General features: G+C 44.3%; 1 protein-coding gene across 1 annotated transcript in view; it reads right to left on the bottom strand.

Moving 5' to 3' along the window:
- Positions 1–1,196: 1,196 nt before the first annotated feature.
- Positions 1,197–26,366, bottom strand: part of LOC311307672 (monoacylglycerol lipase ABHD2) — a 41,283-nt gene continuing 16,113 nt past the window's right edge. Inside the window, exons 3-11 of the mRNA XM_084436521.1 lie at positions 19,202–19,425; positions 12,431–12,606; positions 11,240–11,407; positions 10,959–11,142; positions 7,904–7,996; positions 7,492–7,593; positions 2,689–2,758; positions 2,467–2,551; positions 1,197–1,444 (exon numbers count right to left, since the gene is read on the bottom strand). Coding sequence (XP_084292647.1) covers positions 1,236–1,444; positions 2,467–2,551; positions 2,689–2,758; positions 7,492–7,593; positions 7,904–7,996; positions 10,959–11,142; positions 11,240–11,407; positions 12,431–12,606; positions 19,202–19,410 — 1,296 coding nt within the window. The 5' untranslated portion in view covers positions 19,411–19,425 and the 3' untranslated portion in view covers positions 1,197–1,235. The remainder of the gene's footprint in view (positions 1,445–2,466; positions 2,552–2,688; positions 2,759–7,491; positions 7,594–7,903; positions 7,997–10,958; positions 11,143–11,239; positions 11,408–12,430; positions 12,607–19,201; positions 19,426–26,366) is intronic.

Below are 26,366 nucleotides of genomic sequence, written 5' to 3'. Positions count from 1 at the left end.
AATAACAGCGCCAACAAGACAGTGGGAATGTGCATGGTCCACTGGTATGCTCTGGTAGGCAAATATCTACCACCACTAGGGTCACTAGGGATTGACACCTTGACTACTATGGTAACTACCAAAGGGATACTTTTATCAAAGGGGTTCATGAACAAGAAATGATTCTGTTGTAATTCCTCCATAAAAAATCCCATCACAAATAAAGGGTAGATATTCAAAAAAAGAAAAACATTTTGGGATCAACAGAACATGAGTACGGGTCGGCTGTAGCTCAGTTGGTAGAGCGGGTCGTTCAATGATCTAAGGGCCAGTGGTTCGAATCCCAGCTCCGACTGTCCACATGTCGAAGTGTCCTTGAGCAAGACACCTAACCCCAAATTGTTCCCAATGAGCAGGTTAGCACCTTGCATGGCAGCTACCGTGAATGTGTGGGTGAATGAGAGGCCATTGTAAAGCGCTTTGAGTGCCGCTAAGGTGGAAAAGCGCTATATAAGTGTAGTCCATTTACCATCTACCATGAGTAGAATCAGATTAACCAAACAGAAACATCACGTTTCTCACTCACTCACTCACACACACACACACACACACACACACACACACACACACACACACACACACACACACACACACACACACACACACACACACACACACACACACACACACACACACACACACACACACACACAGTCTGTCAACTGAACTGACTTATTGTAGAGGATCTGTGGGTTACATCTATTGTAGGATTAGGTTACTGGTTCAGACAGCAGACGACTCAAGTCTTGGCGGTGGTAAACTGCAACATAGTCTTGGCATATTAGGAGGCCTTTTCACTGCTCTTGGGTTTTTTAGGACTTAACACCTGCATTAGCTTTATGTCTGTTTGAGCCTATGTGGAACTTTCATCCCTTCTTGTATTTGGTCAGTGAGTCCATGTCTCTTTGCCAGGGACGTCTCTTGGTCATGTAAACGGCAGGAAATAAACAGCGGCTCCTCTCCACAACAGGAAGAAGCACAAAGGCAGTTAGTTGTTTTAGTTCCCTCACAGATACGGTGGTGGTATGGGGACGGTGTGTGGGTGTGTGTGTGTGTGTGTGTGTGGGGGGGGGGGGGTGTTACAGGAGGGGTGTGACAGTATCTTAGTGCAGCAGAGAAGTGAGAGGACAGACTGAGTAGTTAAGGTTTGGCTCAGGTCTTTCCTCTGTGTTGAATAGGTTGGCAGGGGTCAGAGGTCAAGCTGTCTCCTCTAGGCAGGGTCTCTCATTCATGTGTCTGCTTTGGCATGGCGGCTTCTGTTTCTCCCACTGGCATATGGCGTTGGCATAGTCCACAATGACCTTGTCCATCCAGGTGAGGGGCTGGGGGAACAGCACTGCGCCCTCGAAGAAGCCCAGGTGGCCCCCGTGCAGCGTCAGGGTGAAGATCACATTCTGCTTCTTCTCTGTAGGACAGAGGGACAAAGGGTCAGTTGAGCCGTTGGGGGTAGTAATCTCATCCACGGGATCTCAATGCACTAACTGCATCATTCCGCAGTACCGCTCGCATGCCCATAGAGGGAGTAATAATACGGGCACATTAGATGGGTAGGCTTACCTTGTTCTCAAACTCCTTTTTCTCTCTCTAATTGTAATTTCATTATTACGAACATATCCTATCTATCTACAGTATCCATCTCTGTAAATGACGTTGGGTCTATGTCTGTTAACTCATATGGAACAAGGTATCGGGATGAGTAGAGGTTTAGCACAGTAGGCTAGCTAACGGAGCTCACTAGCTAGCTAGCAGAGCTACCAGATAGCTAGACTAGCTATGCACTGTACACAGACACCATCCACATGACACAGGGGTCAGAAGTCAGGGGTCAGCTAGCTAGCTACCAGTTAGCTAGCTACCTGCTACATGGACACAGGCTGATCTACTGTACGAAATTGGACCCAGGACTGCAGAGTAAGACTTGCTGTATCAGTAATGTCTATTTCTCATCTTTGACAGTCATCTACCTCAGTCTTTGCCAGTGGGTGAACGCCAACCCCACATTCACTCTTGTTTTTGAATGAGCTTTGGCAGCTTAGTGTTTTGCCTTACTATATTTTGGTATTTGAGGTTCTGCCTGCGCAATTATCTTAAGAGTCTCACTTTGTTTCAGTCGAATTGTGCTCTCCACGGATATAGCAACTTGTGTATTGGTTGAGGGGTAACCCCCCCCCACCCCCACAGCCCAAAGGTTCACACCCAGAAACGTCCCGAAGAATGAAGAACAAAATACAGCCAGACGGAGGGGCCTCTGCAGATAAACACACCATCACACATTCTAGTGAGACCTAAGTGATCATTGAGAGGGATTATTTTTGTATGATTGTATACTTAAATTTTTTGATCTAAGTATACCTTTAAGTAATAAGCTAGGCTGCTTAAAGTGACTGTTGATGAATGTTGGGGTTATTATGGGATGCCGGTAGCTACCTGCTAGTGTGCGAGGAATTGTGAGCAGCGAGTCGTGCACCAGCGGGTCGTCTGCAGAATTCACCAACAACAGTGGCACGTTCACCTACAAAATTAAGCCCACATTAGACCCATTTGCCTTCAAAATAAAAGTCCCATCATACAGTAGATTGCACAGTTTAGATTCCAGTCAGACAATCATAAGATGTGCATAACGGTTAGAGGAGGTTGATATTCACTTACATTGTGAATATAATGTACACAGCTCTCCTTCTCGTAGTATTCTTTTAAAGAGCTGTGCCCGTGGAACTTCCTGCAGCAACAAGAGTGACAGTTCATCAAACAGAGGAATCTAGTGGGGCACATAAGGAGCAGGAGGGGGTCATTCCTCACAGCATCTGAACCTGTTCAACTACATGGACACTGAGGATTATATTGTTTCATAGCCAGCATTGACAGGAGGGGATGTAGTCGTAGTGGCATCAGGTGCTTGGTGATTGTGGGGTAGCACTGAGGAGAAAAGCAGAGGCTGCAACCATAGATTAGATCTCAGTGCCTACTCTAAAACACTGATGCTAACTCATGAGCTGGCTCTTTGTGAGGAGAATCCAGGGTGGAATAACATTATGACTAGGGATGCACCGATACTGGTATCGGGGCTGATACTGCGCTCATGTACTCGTACTCATAAAAATGTCCCGATAATCCAAACTGACCAAAGTTACACTGCGTGACTCAAGAAAGTGCAACTAAACAGAAGCGGATTTCAGCAATAGAATCAGCCTGATTGAAAACATCGCTTGTGTTTCATCCCTCACATGAAAAAATGTTCATTCTCTCCACTCTGAGCAGGTCTCCTTGTGGCGCGTGCATGTGGCTGTGTTGTGCAACATTGGCTCCGAATTGGAGTGAGAGACAGAGATGTCTCTTCTGATAATTAGGAATAGCGAAAATGCTTCTTAGACGAATATCTTCTTGCAAGTTAGAAACGTGGTTGGAGAGATAAAAGGTGCAAGATAACGTTTATGGGCCATTCTACCGAATTAGTTCAAACTGCGGTCCCACAACAAAATAAACTACTATACTTCAAAGCTGCAATTGATTTTTTTCACATTTTGTCAGAACTAATTAAAACCCCCTGATATCAGATTGTTTCATTGAGCCATCGCAACAATGTAACCCTCAGTGTCCATGGAGTTGAACAGGTTCAGACAAAGCTGAGAGGGTGATTGGCTGTAGACTGCCATTCCTACAGAGCCTGCACTCCTCCAGGATCCAAAAACGGGCGAGAAAGATCGTGGCCGACCCCTCCCATCCCAGTCACGGTCTCTTTGACCCACTCTCCTTTGGCAGGAGACTGCAGTCAACTGGGACGGGGTCCACACTCCACAAAAACAGCTTCTTTCCCACAGCCATTAGACTCATTAACAAGGCTTGTGCCCCCCTACGACACCCCCCACCCCCTCACTGACTCTATACCCTTTGCACCACATGCACATGACGTCTGATTAATGACTCACCCCGACCAGTCGCCACTGTAATAGAGAAATTCAAATAACATACAAGGCCCTGTTTCAACACCAGAACAGTTGCTCCTATCTTTTATCTCCCATTTGCTTTGATCTCAAGAGAACATCCTCTGTGGCCCTCTCCCACCTAGATGAGATCAGGTCTCCGGCAGGAGAACCCACATGGGGTAGAAGAGATTAATCCCCCACCTCAGCTCTGTCGTCTGCTTGTTTATTCAACTGTTGTTGCTTTTGTTCACTGAATTGTTAGATGTCTCCATTTGTTCGAATCACATGATTTGTTGGAACTCATTAGTCTAACGCACATTCCATGATGTTGAACAGTGTTTTAGCCCATCAGCTTCAATGACTGGTTTCTGGTCCGAGTGTCTAAATAAAATGGTGTGTACACGATATCCATGCTGTCCTTTTGCTAGAAACCTGCATGTTTCTCTCGAAAGAGAAATCACATTGGAAATATAGTAGCCAGCTTTGGACTTGCAAAGGTGAACCTCAGCATTTTGACTACAAATTTTTAATGATTAGATACATTTTGGTAACAGTGTACAACTCTTCAAATACTACATGTTTGCTAGCCATGTGCTTGCTAGCATTCATTACATTACATTAGTCATTTAGCTGACACTTTTATCCAAAGCGACTTACAATAACTGCATTTAACGTAGGAAAAGCCGATGTAATACTACTTGCCAGAACTCACAAGTGCATCTCCTTTCTAAAACAAGTGACTAAGAGCATAATCTAGTGCTGAAGACAAAGTGCAAGAATAGCAATCTAAAATACAATAGGTGCTTAAGAGGGAGAATCGTGGTAGTACTTCTTGAAGAGATGAGTTTTGAGCCTGCCGCGAAAGATGGGCAGCGACTCTGCTGTCCTAACGTCAGTGAGCAGTTCATTCCATCATTGCGGGGCCAGGACAGAGAAGAGCCGTGACCGTGTCGATCGACCACAGGGGCCTCAGAGTGACGGGGCAACCAGCCCAGAGGTGGCACAGCGTAGCTGTCAGGGGGGTATAGGGTTTGACCATTGCCTAGAGGTAGGAGGGGGCTGTTCCTTTCATTGCCCTGTAGGCTAGTACCAGGGTTTTAAACTGGATGCGAGCTGTTACAGGGAGCCAGTGTAGGGAACGGAGAAGGGAAGGTGTGTGGGAGAACTTGGGGTGGTTGAACACCAGGCGAGCAGCAGCTTTCTGGACAAGTTCCAGGGGTTTAATGGCTGACGCTGGGGCCCCAGCAAGGAGGGAGTTGCAGTAGTCCAGGTGGGAGATGACAAGGGCCTGGATGAGCACCTGTGCCATTTCATCAAATCCTCCTCATGTTGATGAGCAAAGGGCAAAGGGCCGGCGCGACTGGTCTGTGTGGCGATGGCATGGTCTACTTCAGCCTGCGCCTTCCATTTGCGGCCGGTGCGGACGACGACTTTCACACTATGAGCGGGTGCGCTGAGTCCTTCAGCTCCAGTACAAGCCGGGCCTTTTCTTGTTTGCACTGTTGTTGGCAAGAATGTCCATCCTGCTGACGTCTGTGATGGCAATCTCGCAGATCTTTAGAGGCCACATCACCCGTTGGTACAGAATGTGCTGGTAGCACCACACTTTGTGCTTCCCAGGCAGCTGGCTCTGCTCCATCTTCGCCAGTCCCTCCGCAAGTTGTTGCTTGGCTAGCCTCCCCATCTGCCTGTCAGACAAGTCCACTGTGTACTGCCTTCCCAGGCTTCTCAAAGGCTTCTCGTCCAGCCGTGGAATGGGCTCCCCTCCAGCGACAAATGTGGTCCCCGATTGTGGCCAGCCTTTCCTCATCGAGAGACTTCTTGATTTTTCAGCCTTGATCTCCATTCATGCCCATGTGAGCAGCTCATCAAGGCGCTTGAGGAGCCTGGTCGTGCATGGAGCGGTCTGAAGGATGCTCATCACGTCGTCCATGTAGCTCCTCAGCGGTGGAAGCCTCTCACCTGAAGGTAGCTTGATACCCCTGACTACCTGCCTGGTTCCTCTGAGGATTATTTCGAAGGCTACCACAAATAGGATGGGGGAGATGGCACATCCCATTGCAATTCCACATTCCAGCTGTTGCCATCCTGTAGTGTATCCCTCCAGAGTGAAGCACATGTGCAGGCTGCTGAAGTATCTGGTGATGATGTTCTGCACACAACTCGGGACATGGAAGAATTCCAGCGCAAAGTCTACCAACTTGTGCGGCACTGAGCCGTATGCATTGGCAAGTTCCAACCACACCACATACACGTCGCTCTTCTCTCTCTCCACATGCTGGATCTGATCCCAGATCATAGAAGAGTGCTCAATGCATCGGGGGAAGGCTGGAATTCCAGCCTTCTGTCAGCTTGTGTCAATGTATCCATTGATCGTGAGGAAGTTGGTCATTCTCCTTGCCAGAATAGAGAAGAAAATCTTGCCCTCCATGTTCAACAAGGCAATGCCTCTGAACTGGCTGATGGTATGGGAGTTCTGCTCTTTGGGAATGAACACACCAACGGCTTGCTGCCACTCTGCTCGGACTTGCTGTTTCTTCCAGGCTGTTTTCATGAGCTTCCACAGCACCTTGGTAATCAGGGGGCAGTTCTTGTACAGCTTGTAGGGAAGCCCATTCGGCCCGGGGGCTGAAACAGACCTTGCTTTCTTGATGACCTCCTCCACTTCTTGCAGCTTGGGTGGGAAGGTATCAAAAGGCAGCGTCGGTGGGGATGGCCGTGGTACATACCCTGGGGAGCCGAGTGAAGCAGCTCGTCTGCTGTCACTGTACTGGCTCTTGAGGTGTTGATATAGCTTCTCCTTACTGATCTCCAGCCTCCCACTCCTCTTCTCATCCAGCAACTGTCAGGCGTACTTGTAGGGGTCTCTGAAGAAGTTTGTTCTTTCCTTCTCTCTTTTCTTCCTCCTCCTTCTGATCCTCTCCACTCTCCGCAGCTTGGCAAGGCTTTGTTTGGTTTCGTCCCACAGCTCCTTCAAGCCGACTTTCTCTTCAGGTGCAGCTTTCCTCCAGTTCCGGCAGAGCTGGCGCCTGGCTCTGACTAGCTGCTCAATCTCTCTCTCTCTCCTTCCTTTTCTTGGGGCTGTAGGCTCTTTCCTACTGGCCTTGCCAAACTTCTCTCTGCATTCCTCAAAGATGATCTCCCCAAAGATGTTAAGCTTGTTTTCAACACTTCCTCGCAACGTCAGCTCCAGCAGTTGGCTCAGGTCGGAGTCGAGATTCTGCCACACCACCCCATCATTTGCTTTAGGCCACTTGATCTTCTTGCGCCTACCTGGCTGCTTCACCATTGGCTTCGTGGCTATTAGCATGCAGTTAGAATCCGATATTACACTTGGCTGGTTTGTAGCTACTTAGCTATTGATATTCCAGGCCTGACTGAGGTCATTGAAAATTGCAGCATTATTAAAGGTACTTGTATCAGTACTTGGTATCGGCAAGTATTCAAAAGTGAGTACTCGTACTCAGGCTGAAAAAAATGGTATCGTCCCAACCCTACTTATGACCTTAGATGCTGTTGTGTCCCTTACCTCATGATGTTGTCGTCGATCTGCATGAGGGAGGTGGCCGTGTACAATCGGCTCAGATCTGCATCCTTCATTTTAGTCGAACTTCCCCCAAACAGACTGCCCCTGGCAAAGACACATGTGGACGTGCACACACACACACACACACACACAAATATGAGATTTTGAGGCACTGTGTTAAAATGCATGTGATATCCCCCATGGGCACTCAATCACAGTACAGCTGCAGCACTATGCTCTTTACACCAGAACCAGGAATGTCAATGCCTCTGTTCGTTCTCATGTCATTACATGTTAAGCAGTGTGCATCTGCATGGTGACGTGAAGGTAAGACAACCAGCATGGCTTGCTTGGGAGAAGACCTATGATCAGATGTGACTAGTTAGTGGGGTAGGATGTAGTTTGAGGCCGGTACCTGTGTGAGAGGATGATCTTCTTCATGTTGTCGGCCATGAGGAAGTTATAGAAGCGTCTGCATTGGTCCCACTGTAGGAACGTCTCTTGGGCCCTGAGTGAAAAAGAGGGCACGCATGCACACGCACACACACACAGGAAGTCAGCTGTGTGCAGTCGCTGCATAATCCACTGGACAAAGACACATGCTGGTATGTAGCTCACAGAGGGGCACAGGGCCACTCTGCATTCAAATAGACCAGAAACCTTTATAAACACAGCTGAGCATTCATTCACTTAATACACCACATTCAAATAGACATACACCACATTCAAATAGACCAGACACCTTTATAAACACAGTTGAGCATTTATTCACGTAATTCTCCACATTCAAATAGACTAGATACCTTTATAAGCACACTCCATATAAGACCAATCCAGATAACACTGGCAAACTTTCAGAACACCTTGGTAATGGTGGTTAAAGGCGACCTGTGCATAAATAACACGCGAGAAATTCTTTTTACATTTTCTTAAGTAGGATGGGGATGAGTGAAGTTAGAATAACTTCAGTCATGAGGTAAACTGTGAGTCATGCAGAACAGCAGCCCCATTTAATAAAGAACATTTATACCATAGATGGGAAAGGAAAATAGACTGAGGGAATAAAATCTATAATCCCTTTCCACAAAAGGCCAGTCTGTCTTTCCCTGTCCCTAAAGCAAGTACGCATACAGATATTGCATGCGTGCATACATACGCACACCTAGTTTAGTCTACCCATTGAATGGGTTGGGTCAAGAGACGCTGGCCTTTCAAACTCTAAAGGCGTGGTTCAGTTCACACTTACTACAAACACATCCCATCTAGCCCTACCAGGACTTCTAATATCAAACATACACTCACATTTTGTGTTGTCCCTCAACACTGAGGTGTGGAATAATAATAATACACTTTATTTTTCATTGTGAGACAATCTCAAATCCATAACACTTCCTGTGTTCTCAGATATCAAAAAACGGATTTTAAACATTTTAGTGTCCAGAACAGTCAGAGCTCTGTATTCTCTCTGCAGGTCCAACTCCTGGGGTGCGTTCAAATTCAGCGAACATAGCGAACGTTAGCGAACTATTTTCCGTTAGCTTTGTGTTCGCCGCAAACGTTTGCTAACAGAAGCTAACAGTCTGGAGAGGTAGTTCGCCAGTAACGGAACGAGGATCACAATGGACCCAGGCTTACTGGAGATGTGCTAAGAAGAAAAATTAACCAGCACTCACGGTGAAGAATCTAGGGAGAAATGTCTGTCTATCAATCAATCAATCAATCAAAGCTTTATTTGTATAGCGCATTTCATACCCAGAGGCAACACAATGCGCTTTACAGAGAACAAGGGAGGTGGGCATACGACCCACCTCTACATATTCCAGAGGGAAGCAAAAAAACTGTAATCACCCGGGGGCCAGATAAGTGAGCTGTAAAAATTCTTCCCTGACCCCTCTCAACAAGGCGATCGAGCAAGCTCCTGGAATATCCATCTAAGAATTTATAAAGCAATACATTACATTAAATAACATTTCAGAGTAAGAGAGGCTAAAAAAAGCATCGTAGGAGAGACATGGCAAATACTGGTGTGTGTTTGCTATGGCCCAGGCCTAAAGCCGGAAGTGGGCTGGTGTATGTATGCATGTTAACTAAATGCTACGACATCCACAGCAGACACAGGGATATCTATCGGACTCCGGGAGGTCTGCTGGTGACAGTGGGGCATCCACTGGACCTGGTTAGAAGATAGGAGGGAGTCTTACTGCTATGTATTTGATTTAATGTGTTTGTTTGTTTTCACGTGGACACTGTGTAGTCGATAGAGTGAGGGAGACAGCTGATGCTGCTGCTGCTGTGGCCGTTCGGGGTAGTGGGTGTCAAGAGGTCACACTTAGGCCACAGGGGGGGCCTCTCCTCTGGGGTATCAATGGCACATCTCTATGGGACACCATAAACAGACACAACCCAGACTGACAACCAATGGTGATTAAGATATCATGTTAGGGTGACAGGCGACAGATCTGTATGGTCACTCCTCCACCAATCTAGCTTCAATAGGCCCTAAACGGGCAGGCCTAGGCGTGGGGGGTGGGCCGAGAGAGCACTATTTAACGTCTCAACCAAACCTTGAGACTTTGATTTGGAAACGGTAGGCAACTCGGCAGGACAGATTCGCTGCTCCCAGCAGGCAGACATGCTGATAACACCATGCGGGGAGGGAAGTCTAAGTTCTTGACTTCGCGCCACAGCCGCAGCCAGCAGAGAAACAGGGAGAGAGAGAGACTAGGGAAACATCCAAGTGTTCCATGTGATTGTATCCTTGGCAATAAATCTGTCATCTGTCGCCGCTTCCAATCCCGTGTTGGGTGATTTCATCAATGACTATCACAACAAGAAGGCTATTAACATCGTGGTTCATAATTAGACGGTGCTGCAACTCTTATCAAGGCTTACAAAAAAAAATACACAACGCAGAGCAACAGAAGAAGAAGAACGCCAAAAGCCAACAAACTAAAGTGGCCTACGGGCAGAGCACAACAGACGTTTTAGCCAGAGGCTTTCTTCAGTGTGGGTTAGTGTGGGTCAGAGTGACGCTGAAGAAAGCCTCTGGCTGAAACGTCTGTTGTGCTCGTAGGCCACTTTAGTGAAATAAACGTTTATCCATTTTTTTGGAATACCGTGAATGCCGGTTCATTTTTCTTCTTTGCTTCTAGTCCACAACTGGGACTGTGCACCTGTGACCTGCTAGCCTACATTTTTTTTAGTTGTGCTCGCATTTTCCCTTGAATTGTTACTGGAGATGTGCTCCCAGATGGGGATTGTTGCGTTTATGTGAACTATTTGGAACGTTCATTAAAAGCCGTTCAAATGTGACCGTTTGGAGAATACATGTTTGCGATGACATGCCTCTGTTAGCTGACTTTGAACGCAGCCCTGGTCTAATCAAACAGAGCGGCAGTATCATGGAAGAGACAGAGCAGACGCTGACCACAGTCACAGGGCAGTGATGAAGACGGAGGACAGTCACCCACCTCAGAGCGCTGTATCCCTGGCAGAAGCTGATGCAGCACAACACTCTGTCCTGGTTGGCCCGGTTCTCACCCAGGAACTTGCACACGATATTACCCCCCAGGCTGAAGCCTACCACTATCAGCTGGGTCCCAGGGTACATCTTCTTGATGTAGCCCACCATAGCAGCAAACTCCCACGTACACCCTTCAAAGACAAGGATCACAGAAATGATTGAATGAAGCCTACTCCCCTTCAAATGTGTGTGTGTGTGTGTGTGTGTGTGTGTGTGTGTGGTCCTCACCATAGGTGAACATGCGTGGGGAGGTGAGCTCGATGTTGGGCAGGGCCCCCAGGTGGTTGAGCACAGAGCACCTGTAGCCCTCCTTCTGTGAGTGGTCTACAAAGGTCCGGATGTAATGCTTCTCACTATGGTTACCGATACCTGGGCATATCACCATGGTGACATCATCTGTTGGAATAGCAAGTGGACAAACAAAACAGAGAGACGTTTGCAAATGAAAATATGTCGGCAAAAGATAAGAGTTCTGATAGGGCGTGTCGCCATGGATGGATCACTGCACTGTATGGTACGCAAATAACAAGAGATAAGCATGTGTCGTACTGCCACCCAAAATATGGTCCTTGTAAGGTTGTGCAAGGTAATGCTTATTACGAGTATTGACTTGTAATGGTGCGTTCGTTTGTGGTCGGAGGTGGCAAGTCGCAAGTGGCAAAATACCTACCTCCGACCTGTGTGCATTCAAGCTATAGCGAATGATACGATGATGATATGATATGATATTGATGTCAGCCGGCAACTGGGGGCTGAGAAACATATCCGAATTTGCGACGAGGAAGTGCGAGTTCATGCAGCGTTTTATTCAATCATTCCTAGTAGCAAGTCGCAATTTGCCACCTCCCAGATATAAATGAACGCACCATAAGAACAAGACAGAAATACAAAGCAGCTCTGGAACTTTCCAAGCCCCACTTTTTAGAGTAACAAATTAAGTGATCTTGTAAGCAGATTGACAAGATTTAGAGAGTTCAGCTGAAGTCACACTCCAGGTAAAGGATCCCTCTTAAAAACAGTATTCCCACAACACTGTTACAACCATGACACAATCTCCTGTCTAAACAACACTCCATTACAACCATGACATAATCTCCTGTCTAAACAAGGAACCACTGACCAGCAAGTCAGGAGGGAGTTTACTAACAGTTACTAACAATCCATGCAAACCAGGAGAGATGCATCTGATAAAATGCTGCTCACGGCACCAAAAATTTCATAGTGTTGTCTCAGTCGTCTCATGCTTCTTATCCGTCGATTTGTGTTAAGTTGGCTGCTGTTGTATGATCTCCCTAAACGTATTGTACTGTAAAAATTGCAACATTGAAGTGCTGCTCACTGAGTCATTCATAGCATTTCCTTCCTTATCTTATTATTGTCAACCACCTGTAGCTATGGGCTATAAAAGGACCGTCTCACCTCCTGTCCGATGGTCTCCCAGCGGCTCAAAGAGGTCAAAGGTGGCAGTGGCCCCATCCTGCATGGGTAAGTACTTCCTGAGTCCACAGGGGTGAGGAGAACTCACACGCCCCATTTTCCCATACAGGGCTGTCTGCAGGTGGCCACTCTTACCCCACAGTAAGGGAGGAATGTACCTGAAACAAACAAACAAACAAACAAACACACACACACACACATACATACAACATTAATTAGCCTACTGAATATATGTCATTCGTATTACATAGTATACCCTGATGAGTGCTAATGCAGCTGAAATGCATTGGTTACTACGATAAAGCGTGTCCGCCCTGAAGAGTGCTATTTTGATTAGCACACTGCTGCGTTGTAGCGCAGAACCGTGAACGTGAATAGCCCCTTTGTGCACATATCCCACAGCACGCGTCTCTCTGCACACATTTCCCTCAGCGCATATCCCTCAGCGGCAGCCCGCATCTCTCTGCACACACATCCCTCGGCACATATCCCTCAGTGTGCGTCTCTCTCCACACATATCCCTCAGCGCGCGTCTCTCTGCGCACATCCCTCAGCGCGCATCTCTCTCAGCACACACATCCATCAGCACATATCCCTCAGCGCTTATCTCTCTGCACACACATCCATCAGCACATATCCCTCAGTGCGCATCTCTCTCTGCACACACATCCATCAGCACATATCCCTCAGTGCGCATCTCTCTCTGCACACACATCCATCAGCACATATCCCTCAGCGTATATCTCTCTGCACACACATCCATCAGCATACAACCCTCAGCGTGTAATTTGTAAGATGAAGATACCACTTCAAAAAGCCCGAACATGGGCATCGGCCAGAGTGCACTTCGTTGACTGCCATCGGCCCATCAGCAAATAAAATGACATTCACTGATGGCAGTGAACGATATTTATGTCACACCAATTATAGCTATTTTTAGGGCAGATTTCAAAGTTTGTAGTAGGCTACAATTCAACAAGTTCAAATAGACTATTGTTGTTTTGATCTTTTTTAATCTTATGTTGTTTTTGTTGCTGTTCATTTAACATCAAGACCATAAAGGCATTAGGCTCCATTTTGCAATTGGGAGAGAACTGAATGCACAGCCCATTTGACATCACCCATTATCATGTTATTTTTATTTTGATTATTACCTTGACCTATAGTGCTAACGGCAGTGCATTCAATTTAATGTATTTAAATAATTTGGATGGATGTAGGCGGTAAAAAATCAGATTAAAAATAATTTATGCCAAATAAGTAGTTACTACTTAGTTACTAGTGAATATTAAAGAGTAATCTAGGAATGTAGGCACGGCCTGAGAAAAAAAGAGGCCAAAATCGAGCTGTAGATTGGGAGGAGATGCGTGATGTCAGAGGGCCAGCCAGGCTACGTGCCACTCGCGTTATTTTTGTGTATTTTCTTTATCTAGCCTACACTGTGAGCTGTAAGCACTATTGTGTAATGTTATAGATGTATTCTATTAATTAAGAAAAGAGTAGTTGAGAATGCCAAGGTTCATCTTTGCAAGTCCAAGCTGGTTACTTTTATTCCAAATGGTTTACGAGTTTGCAAAGTCGGGCTATCAGAGAAAAGAAAATCCACCAAGGGCAAAGATTATCCTTTAACGAAGCATTATAAACACTGTGGGTACAACCCATAATGCATATGCAAAACTTCACTAACCAATTATCAGTGAGTAGGCTGTGTCTGAGGGTCAACAGCTGAACTGTGCATTAACAGAGATCACATATTAACTGGGAGGAGGGGTCTCCTGTCATAAAACGTATTTAAGCCTGGGGAAGCAGGGTCAGGGCAATAGGACACAGCTGCATCATGAACAGAGTATACACTTATTTGAATTAATCTATTACAGTAATTTGTGTTAATTTGTAAATTTGTCATTTCTGTTATTTGTAAATTCTAAATTTGTAATTTGGAAATTGAGCATTAGAGATTATCTGTAGCATAATCTTGGAGCCGGCAGCAACATTTCACTGAGACTGTACACCGTACATAGGGTAACCCTAACCCTAACCCTTACATCTGACAAATAAAATGATGAGATGCAGTGCGCGCTTGCCACCGAACCTGCTGCCGTAACCTTTACCAAACTGTTCTCTGGACAACCCTAACCCTAACCCAACACAGACTGCCAATCCTGATGGCAATATTCTAAGCATTCTTCTTATTCTAACATTATTGTGTCATTATAACATAACTTGCTGAATACAAGCCAACAGGGCCTGTTCACCCCTAAACAAGCTGTGAGTATGGTGTGTTCAATAAAAAAAAACAGTGATATTAAAAAAACTACTTTTTATTGGTAACAAACAAACATGGAATAAAACTTGAAAACAATACACCCCGCCATTAGCTACTGGATCAAATCACTAAGGAGATTCACATCATGTTACCGCTAGTAAAATCCTTTTTGTACAATGCTCTCCACAAACCTGCAAGTCTGACCTACGGAGCACTTGGGTTGGAGTGTTTAAATGTTGATCCCCAGAACAAGATCAAGTCAAAGTTTCAATCGGTCTGGGTCTGACAATGGAAGCCTATGAACAGAGATGTGTATCGATGTTGCATTCACTTTGTTCCCACAACATGGGACTGCACATTCGTGCACCATTGCTGTTATTTCTAAATGATATATCCCGTTACCAATAGTTTTCTGTTGTAGGCTTGTAAACTCTTTTTCATCTTGTTCTGTGTTTGTACTACAGGCTCGACTCTCATCTTATTATTTTTCTCCAGCTCTCCCCTCTCTACAACACAACAAAGTGGAAGTTTACAGTGCAACACCCAGTGATGTAGTGCGTAGTCTGAAAACTAGTTCCACTTCAAATGTAGCTGTTGTTTCAACATTAGCCTACATTTATCAGGACAGCATCCTGAGACCAAGTAATATTACATGTAAGTAATGTGAGCATAAGCTTCGCAGGTCAGAAAAAGCTACACATTAAAGTTCCCTGGCCACTTCCATTGTAAAGAAATTTGAGTCGGACGAAAATCTCGATCTTGCTCAATACTTGAGCGATCAGTCAAATTATGGTCTCTATATTTCATACATAGTAGAGATGGACTGAGAAATGTGTGTGTGTGTCTGTTTTTTCTGTTACCAAGCAACAAGACAGCTGAAAACATCCTTTTATTGCACATTATAAAGTCATTTTCTATTTTAGAGAGGAAGTCCGTTCAATGGAATCAGACTGTCTTTCCTGAAGCACTGTGCAGATCAGCCGTCTCTGGTGTTCACAGACAATTATAACACGTCACTGTAGACATGCCAGACTTGCTTCAAGACCTCAACCATCATCCCCATCCCCAAAAAAACAAGGGTCACCAGATTAATGACTACAGACCTTAACCTCTACCTCTAACACTGACCTCTGTATTAATGAAATTATTTGAGCACCTTGTACTGTCCCACCTCAAAACCATCACGGACCCACTCCTGGACCCCTGCAGTTTGCCTACAGAGCCAACAGGTCAGTGGACGATGTAAACATGGCCCTCAACTTCATCCTTCAGCACCTTAACTCTGCAGGAACCTATGCCAGGATCCAGTTTGTGGATTTCAGCTCCGCTTTCAACACCATCCTCCCGGCCCGGCTGGAGGACGAGCTCTCCAGGTGCACGTGCCTGCAAGTGGATCACCGACTTCCGGTCTGACAGGACACAACATGTGAAGCTGTGGAGACACGTCTCTGACCCCCGAACCATCAGCGCCGGTTTCCCTCAAGGCTGCACCCTTTCTCCTCTACTCTCCTCCCTGTATTAAGAGCTGCACCTCCGGTCAATCAAGCTCCCGAAGTTTGCTGAAGATACCACCTAATCGGGCTCACCTTTGAGGGGGATGAGTCTGCCTACAGGTGGGAGATTGACCACCTGGTGAGGCCAAAACACTAACGCTATGAAGACAGTGGAGATGGTTGCGGACTTCAGAAAGAACCCAGCCCCACCCCCTCCCCATCACCCTGGGTGACTCCCCAATCAACTCTGTGGAGTCCTTCCACTTCCTGGGCACCATCATCTCCCAGGACTTTACTCACCAAGAAGACACAATAGAGTATGTACTTCCTGGGGCAGATGAAGAAGTTCAACCTACCAAAGCCAATGATGATACATCCATTGAGTATCATCTCCATCAACATCTGGTACCTCCATCAACATCTGGTACGCCGCCACCACCGCCAAAGACAAGGCTAGACTGCAGCGTGTCATCCGCTCTGCTGAGAGGGTGATTGGCTGCAACCTGCCATCCATCTAGGATCTACACGCCTCCAGGGCTGTGAAATGGTCAAGAAGGTTTGTGGCCGAGCCCTCCCACCTTGGTCACAAACTCTTTGAACCACCCCGATCCGGCAGGACTGCCACTAGCCTCATCAACAAGGCACGAGACCCCCACTGATACTGCCTAGCTTATACAATTTTGTAGATTGTACTGTATATTGTATTGCATCACTTCATTATTGTATTTTGCACTTTTCTGTCTTGTTCTTGCACTGTTTATTATTATAACCTCCGCCCCAGCGACTTGGATTTAGGCTCAGCAAAAAATTCCCCCTATTCACTGTCAATTGGGGGGATTGAAACAGCCATAGCTCAATGTGGGAAGGTCACAGAGACACAGGGTTTGGACTGGCATAAAGCTCTCGACCTAACGAACGCAGCAATATCAAACATGTCCTGCTCACACGCACAGAGCCACGTGGACGGAGGTCTGTGCTCTCTGATCACCATTTCTAGTTATTATTATTATTATTATTATTCAATCAATCAACCAATCACCTTTATTAATCGGACACTGGTCCATATAGAAAACACATACAACAATATAAATACAAGACAGGGATACAAAAACGGGTTTAAAACTCAGTGTAGCCCACCTCCCTTGTTCTCTGTAAAGCGCATTGTGTTGCCTCTGGGTATGAAATGCGCTATACAAATAAAGCTTTGATTGATTGAGTGTAGAAGGCACTTGTACCAATATGAACAATATTATTGTCATGCACCAACACACCAAGGAAAATTCCTCATAGGTGCAAGCCTACTTCACTAAATAAAAAATAAAAGGATGAATCTGCAATGCTATCTCCATTTCAACATTAGCCTACCTGGATTTCTATTGTGAAAAGCAGTGTTGTTACATCATTGTCCTCCCCTGTGCCAACCTCTACATGACTGATCTCTCTGTGGTCATTGGGGTGACTTGTGTTACAAAACACTAGAGTATCACTTCTCAGAAAAGGTCTAGTCACTAAGAGATACATTGGTCCACTGCGGCTTAGCTCCATTGCAGCCGTCAGCGTCCGTCAAAAATCATGAAATGAACCTTGGCAATTCTCTATGTTGCACGCAGACATCAAACGTGATTCAACGGCTGCAGTGAATTCATTTTCTTAGTGTCTGATTGTTGATGCTGATGTATGGACTGGAGCCAAGGAGCATCAGAAACAATGCATAAAGTAAGAGGCAGTCCAACCAACGCAACAGTACACAGTTAGGCTTAGGGGTGGTGAAAAAAAAAAAGAATCATTGTGATTCTATTCTTGGTGATTATAGATTAATTCACAAATTCAGAAAAATATTTTTTTATTTTATTAAAATTTGGGGGTGGGGGGGGTTATCCTGTTTTAACAATAATTTTGTTCTTGGGATGTATTTCTGTTTCCCCTACCATTACGGGACCCCTGTATTTAATTAATTTAATGGGTTACTGCAGTCAAATGGTGGAAATTTCATTGAAAATTATATCATAATCGAATAGAAAATCAAATCAGTGATAATCGATTTGAAATCGAATCACGACCTCAATAATCAAAATCTAATCAAATCGTGAGATCACTACCGATTCCCACCCCTAGTTAGGCTAATGGCTTGCACAGTAGACCTTCGTAAGAAATAGGTCGAATCAATACAGTGAATCTGCAGTCCAATGCAGTGTGCTTATCAATAGATGTAGCCTAAACATACTGTAGCAAATACTTTATCAGAAGGATGTCCTTCTCTAAACTTGGACATATCAAGGTCCCTAATCACAAAACATACAGACATGAGTGCCCAGCAAAGCCAAACATATCACACAAAGTTAACACATACACTAAAATGGTCAATATTCAAAGACATGAAACCACCCAGCCCTATGAAAATAAATCTTCTTTGGGAACCTTTCTCATAACAATGGTGAGAAGCCTGCGATTGAGTAACAATGGCTTACATAAGCCCACAGTTCTGGAAAAGGCCTTCAGAGTATCTCCCCCCGCTGGCCTAGACGCTCCTCAGGCCAAGGCCAGAAGAATCTGAACCATGACACACATTCAGAGAATACAGGCATGCTCATTTCTGTTGCTCTGCTTTTTAAAGCCAATTGCCATTTCACACAACAAACGGGAATGGGCAAGTCCAGTTTTCTCAATATTGTACAGTGACAACATTGCCCGGTTTTCTCAACATTGTACGCAGTGACAACATAGACATCGCTACTGCTGTCACTGCTTTAGAAGGCCCAGGTGCAGGGTTTGAATTTCATCCTAACCCTAACCCTGGAGTTGTGCACTCTAGTGCTGCCATCTCTATACAGATGTGAACACTGGGAACAGATGGAAGCTACGTAGACTGGCCAAGCATTAATACGGGGACATAGCACGCCCAGATGGTCACGCACTAGTGTTACCATGGTAACCCCAGAGTGACAGACAGAAACAGGCAAACAGGCTGGACAGGGACAGTCGGTGGGCACTCACTCTTTGGTCAGCAGGGGGCAGGACTTAAGGATGAAGCGGTTGAGGGGCGTGTCCTGATAGATGGCATCAGGGGACGCGGTGGGGCTCTTCAGGTTCAGACAGCGTACGATTATGTAGAGCACCGTGGCAACTGCCGCCAGCTTCATGCCATCAAACACTGCGGGCATCTCCGGGGCGATGGCATACACGTCTATGTTGTGCGTGGTCATGGTTGCTCTGAAACACTTGGAAATACATCAAAAACGAAGGTAGCGTTATACATCTCAGCAGCTGGATCCATTGACCAATGCATACAGACACACAGTTTGAATACACTCAGAAACACTCCCGTAAGGTTATCTTCAGCAATGCCGATTTTAATGGTTAGATTAGCTACACTGTAAAGCGGAACTGAACTGTGGAAGATAGTCATCTAGGGTTAGGGTTAGACCCAAAAAGCCCAAAATAATTTTAGATCGTTAAATTTTTTTGTATAAGTCAATGGAGTTTAACATAGCAAAAATTTGCATCACGGCTAGCGGACATTTTCTGACTAGTAGTGAGAGACGATTAAATCAAAATATTCTATTGCTGTAGCTAGCTACATAAGTAATGTAACCACAGTTTAGTGAATGTCTTCTGATGTTAGTAACTATGTAAGCTAACATGTGTGACTATGTGTTGTAGACTTAATGGCATTGCATTCAAGTTAGTTCACATTTTTAATATGTATGCATCAGGGTTTCCGTTAGAGAAAATCGGTACCGGTCAATGTGTCCGGGAAGATTAGACTTTTCCGGACAAACTGGAGAAATTCCGGTCATTATATTCTAATATAATATTAGGCCTATTATAGGTGTTTGTAGCGGTGATTGGCCGTTGTGTAGCTTATATATGGCATTTATTGTCTTATTTCGCATCCGTATGATTAAATGTGAGATAGGCTGTCATGATTCCATGCGCTAGGCCTATATGTAGGCTAATTGCACAGCCACAGAAATAGTCACCTTTGAATTGCGACTGTAGCCTAGAACATTAATGTTTATTACAATTGCATGAATCGGATTTGATGATGCAGGCTAATTGGTTTGGGATTCGCGACAGTAGGCTAATATGTGTTTACTAATTTCTCTTTCCAGTTTTAGCTTACCCTTTTTATCAATAAAACAGAGTCATTATAACCACGGACATCGCAGTAGGCTATGATGATGAGGAGGACATAACTGTTGAGAAACAACTGATAGGCGGGCTGGACTAAATACAGAAATGACACAATACATGTCTAGATATATAACATTTTATTTAAAAGTGCAAGAGGTTAGGCAACTAGGCTTCTCGTAACATTTTAATTTAAGGCCTGCAGCTGCGCTGATTGGAATTCATAGGCTAGGCCTATAGTCTAATTTCGGCCTTTTATCAGATAGGCTAAAATAGAACAAAACTAAAATATAAAACAAAAAATAAATATACTGTAGCCTACTTAAATAAAGTGTAAGAACTTACAACGTGCATAGGCTAATTTCCATTCGATATTAATAGGCATTTCCATTTTCGCCTCAAGTTCCGTACCTCGATCAGGCTTCCTCTCGCTTCGTGGCCCGCTAGCCTATAGGCAGGTTTATCTTACGGCTGTTTTTTCATTGCATAGGCCTACTAGTCAATAGCCTACACATTAACGGAACAAAATGAATTGGCCTATTCATTTTTTTTTTTATTCAAAAGGAATCATAATATATGGAAATATAATTTTAGCCTATTGTAGGCCTAATACAATTATGGGGAATTATTTCTCCGGACATTATGACCGGAGAGATTTTAATATATCGGACTTCAACGGATTTTTCCGGACAAAAACCGGTTATTACCGGCTAACGGAAACCCAGGTATGCATTTTCAGCAATTCTTTGCAATTTCTTTTCAGCTGTTCAACATTCACACACATTTTCTGCAGGAAATGTATTTTTTTTCTAGTAATATGTGTTTTTATGCGTTGTAAATAATTATAGCTAATATTTAATATGTAATATTTGCCGCCACGCCTGGCAACCGCCAGGGCGGAGGGTATATTTTCACTTGGGTGTGTTATTTTTTTCGTTCATCACAAAGGCATACAGAAACTACCAAGACCGACTTTCACGAAACTCGGTGGAAGGGTGTAGCATGGAACAACTTAGAACCCATTACATTCTGGAGCAGATCATAATCACTGGGCAGATACACAAATTAAAAGAAAAAAAATCTGTTGGTGGGTGAGCGATTAAGACGTGAGTCTAATGATTTTTCGTCCCGGGTTCACGTCACAATGAAGATGTTGTTTTTCTTTATAGAACGTTGGCTCTTCGTTACAATGAGTCAAGTCAGCTTTAGGCCACTTTCATACCTGAATTTGTTCCAATTTAGAGAATTATATGTTAAAATGTTGCACTTCGACCTTAGCTTGATTCGTGTTCACACAGCAATATGGACAGAGCAAACGATCTCCAGGTCTGCTCTGGTTCTGAATACGCCTTCAACACCACGCGCTTGTAAACAGTTTTGTGATAGGTCCAAATTTTAAATGGAAGTTTGGATTTCTGGAAATCCTTTCATCGCCGACACTGATGATCGACCCGTAATCGAAAATGGAGCATCAGCGGCGTGCGTGTATAATTGCGTTGATTGGTCTTCTCTGGTTCATATGTTCGGTACAGTACATAGACAACATATCCAGTTTGAGGAGGCATCACGACTGCGGCTAGAGAACAATGTGCTATTGTATTGCATATGATCAGGAGAAGACGCACTGCTCAACAGAACATTGAAAGCCCATTTCCTTCATGCGCTCGCTAAACAGTTTGTAGACTTTGTAGACAGTGCAGGGTACAACATTGAGTTGTATCGGTTTGTGGGTGCAACGTGCATTCTCACTGCAAATGAATCGTCCCACGGGGTGATTGCAAGCAGGCTGAGACCACCCTCTCTATGTGGTCTCAGCCTAGCCTGTTATGACCATCCCGATCTAGCGAGCTCACTGCTTCGCTACGCAATATCGGTCTGGCCTTTGCCCCATAGAGAGCGATTAAGTGGGCGGGGGTACTGGCCTTGACAGACAAACACCTTCAGCCAATCAGCATTCAGCAAACTTTTGCCAAATCCAGTCGGAAGAACGGCAAAAACGTATTTTCCACCGAGAAACTCCGCTAGTGCATACTCTTGTTCTTGTTTAAGTGTTGTGATTAAGTCTATTTCTGCAATAACTGCACTTATAGCTGTGTTTATTCTTCTAACGTTAACGTTACCACTCGTTGCTTCGGGAGCCGCCATGTTTGTTTAGTGAGTGGCAGGGACACGAACCAATCAGGGGCTGATTTCCACTGTGGGGCGGGACAGCAGTTAAAACGCAGTCCCTGATTGGCCCAGTATGGTCTGGATTTTGGAATAATCGCTCTGGAGGAGGCGAAGGCCAGACCGTTCTGCGTTAGTGAAACAGAATGTGAGCTTGCGAGAACGGGATGGTCGTACCAGGCTAGTCTCAGCCTGGTTGATTTGTTCCGGAACCACAAGATTGCTGTGTTCACATATGCCCAAACAACCCGATCTACGGGGGAAATGCTCCAGGTATCGGAACAAGCTAGGTCTGAATTCACCCTTAGATATCATCCTAGATATCATCTTTATTTATTTGCTGTTTAAGCAGCCAATAGTATCTTATGTTTCTATGTATGTAAAACAAACGCATATCTGATTCATGAGAAACAAATCAGATAAACACTGTATGCACTGTATGTATATCAAGTAGTGTACAGAAGCTGGTTACCCTGAAACAGGCTTGTTTTGTTCTGACATCTGTGTTTTAATGGCTCAGCGTGCTACTAACCATTTTCTGCCTCCCCTAGTGCCTCTCTCTCTCTCCCTCCTATCTTCTAACCAGGTCCAGTGGATGCCCCACTGTTGCCTGCAAACCACCCTGAGTTTGATTGATACTCCCGTGTCAGCTGTGGATGTTGTAGTGATGATGTATTTAGTTAACACGCACACACACACACACACACACACACACACACACACACACACGTACACACAGACACACATCAGTCCACATCCGGCTTAGGCCTGGACCTGTTGCTCTTAGCCTTTCTTGCCCTGAAAATGTAATTTAATGTAATTTATTGCTCTATAAATGTTCTTAGCCGTTAGACAAATATATTCCAGGAGCTTGCTCCAGGTTGCCTGTTTTAATATCCGTGTTGCTTTTATGGCTCTGTGTGCTACTAACCCTGTTCTGCCTTCCCTCTCCCTAGTGCCTCTCTCTCTCCCTCCTATCTTCTAACCAGGTCCAGTGGATGCCCCACTGTCACCAGCAGACCTCCCTGAGTCCGATAGATACCCCTGTGTCTGCTGTAGATGTCGTAGCATTTAGTTAACACACACACACACACACACACACAGACATACACCAGCCCACTTCCGGCTTTAGGCCTGGGCCATAGCAAACACAGTATATGCCATGTCTCTCCTATGTTGTTTTTAGCTTCTCTTACTCTGAAAATGTAATTTAATGTAATTTATTGCTTTATAAATGTTCTTAGCTGGTAGACAAACATACTCCAGGAGCTTGCTCGATCGCCTTGTTGAGAGGGGTCAGGGAAGAATTTTTACAGCTCACTTATCTGGCCCCCGGGTGATTACTGTTTTTTTGCTTCCCTCTGGAATATGTACAGTAGGGGTGGGTCGTATGCCCACCTCCCTTGTTCTCTGTAAAGCGCATTGTGTTGCCTCTGGGTATGAAATGCGCTATACAAATAAAGCTTTGATTGATTGATTGTATTAGGAAAAGTTACAATTTCTTAGCCTGGATATGCTACCTGCACATCTGGGCTGGGGTTTTGCTCCTTGAGTCTTTTTTAATTTTAGAGTTCAAGCAAATGGAAAAAAAGTAGTATCCTTTGCAGGGTTTAAAAACTAAATTATTTTTCAATCGGTTCGCTCCGAGCAGAACCAGCATATTTAACGTTTCTGTTCTCGTGTTCCGCCACCAACACAGCGTTCCTGAACCGGTTAAGAACGAAAAATAACGTTCCATTCACCGTTACGGGGGTACGTGTTAGCCTATTAAGACTCTTTAGGCCTACAGTATTTCTTGTAAAGTATAATCAACAAGTCTAGGGTTGTGGTGGCCTTATTGCCAACAATATTAGCCTTGGTGATGTGTGCTGTAGTGTAGCCTTGTTGATTATCTTACAAGAAATACGCAACATTAGTCCTATTCCCGTATGCCCTTAATCCACACCGTAAACTATGCGCAGGTCTATCATAAGTCATCATCATAGCTCATCATCCTTTGAAAAAATATTTTCTTGTACTCTTGCTGCAAGCTATTTTATTCTGCGCCTGTAGGCCTATTGTTTGTTTTTATTTCGTTTTATAATGTTTTATGTTATTTATTTATTATGTATTAACGTATGTCTTGCCACCTACCTGTACAGCACTTTGGCTCGACCACAGTCGTTTTTAAATGTGCTCTATAAATAAAATTTGAGTTGAGTTGAGCAAACAAAAATATTCTCTTGTGGCGATGCACATTTCAGAGACATCCACTAGACTGCTGCTACTTGTATGCCTATACGACAGCAAATATAATTTAGTGCAAAACATTTAATAGGCCCATCTCTTGATCACTAGGCCGATAAAAAGCCCTTACCTGACTGGAAGTTATAGCCATTCAACGGAGTGCTTCGTTAGGCCTACTCGTGGCCTATTCAGACGGCACTAGGCCTATATGGTATAGGCTACGACTGTATCCACACGCTAATAATCTCTAACCATACCATAATAGCTGAACTAGGCTATGGTGTGTTGTTGTCATATCTAAATCTCTTCATTTCGCTAAGCAAGCATTTAAGATCCCGACTGAAATAACAGATTTAGGGGCCTAGGCTACATTACAAAAACAGGACAAGAAAATACAAGTTTGGTCACATCAAAAATATATGCTTTTCTCTTGTTTTTTGTGTTTTGGATAAAAGTGTCATGTATATATTCACTGTAGGATTATTAATACATTACTGATTATTGAACATTATATTAGTGATGTGTAAACACATTTCTGGCAACGATGGGACTGGAACGAGAACCTTGCATTCAACTTTACTCTCATATGTAACAGGTAAGGCACTAGCCTCTCCTAACCAGTGCGCCCTATACAAACAGAAGTATAAGGTTTTTAAAACAGACCCACTGTTTTTTTCCTCTTCATTACAATGAGGAGTCACATTTGGATCTATCAACATAATTTGCTGTTTAAGCAAACATCTTTCTGTGCATGTCAAACAAAATAATCTGATTCTCATTCACTATTAGGAAAAATTACATTTTCTTAGCCTGGATCCTGTGGTAAGCTATTACATATAAACTGAGGTGTGATTTTAACCATCATAACTGAGTTGCACCAACAAAATGAAATAATATGCGAAGGCCTGTGCTTTCTGAGCACCCTTTCTAGTTAAATAAATATTATTATGTAATAGGGATGTGCGCGACTAGTCGTTTAAACGACTAAACGGCGCAGCTTTTGCTAGTGGTTTAAGAAATAATAAATATAATAGAATTAGATCAAAATAAAAATATTTATAAAAAGACTAGTCACCTCATTCATTCATCTGCGCAATCCCTATTGTTTATGCTGCGTTCCTTTTGTATGGGAGCTCCGGATTTGGATTTGGCGCCTATACGCCTAATACGTAGCCTATCGTCTGACATCCGCAGTCTTTAATATTATAGTAATTAGGTGGGCTAGCTTGCAGAAGCTAGCCCAACTTGTGATATTCCCACTATTTCTTTCTTTCTTTATTAGGTGGGCTAGCTTGCAGAAGCTAGCCCAACTTGTGATATTCCCACTATTTCTTTCTTTCTTTATTATTATTATTCTCCCCGCTTTTTTGAACCTCTACTAGTTCTTCATACTTTGTGCTAGAAACCTCATTCAAACTTTAAAATGTTCATGACGTTCAGCTCTTGAACGGATCCATTCAGATTTTTGATATTTGTTATAGTTTTTTAGAAATTTAACTTTTAAAACTATTTTTTGTCCCATTGAAACTGCTTGAAACTGCTTTTGGAATGTTCAGAAACTTAATGTTTTTAGAGTGGTCGCAGCAGTTGCTTTGAAAATATTCACACATTTTGTAAACTGCTGGCACTCCTACAG

This window comes from Borostomias antarcticus (assembly GCF_949987555.1).
Source record: "Borostomias antarcticus genome assembly, chromosome: 4".
Taxonomy (NCBI): Eukaryota; Metazoa; Chordata; class Actinopteri; order Stomiiformes; family Stomiidae; genus Borostomias; species Borostomias antarcticus.
Note: the sequence above shows the minus strand (reverse complement) of the source record. Positions and strands in the feature narration are given on the sequence as shown.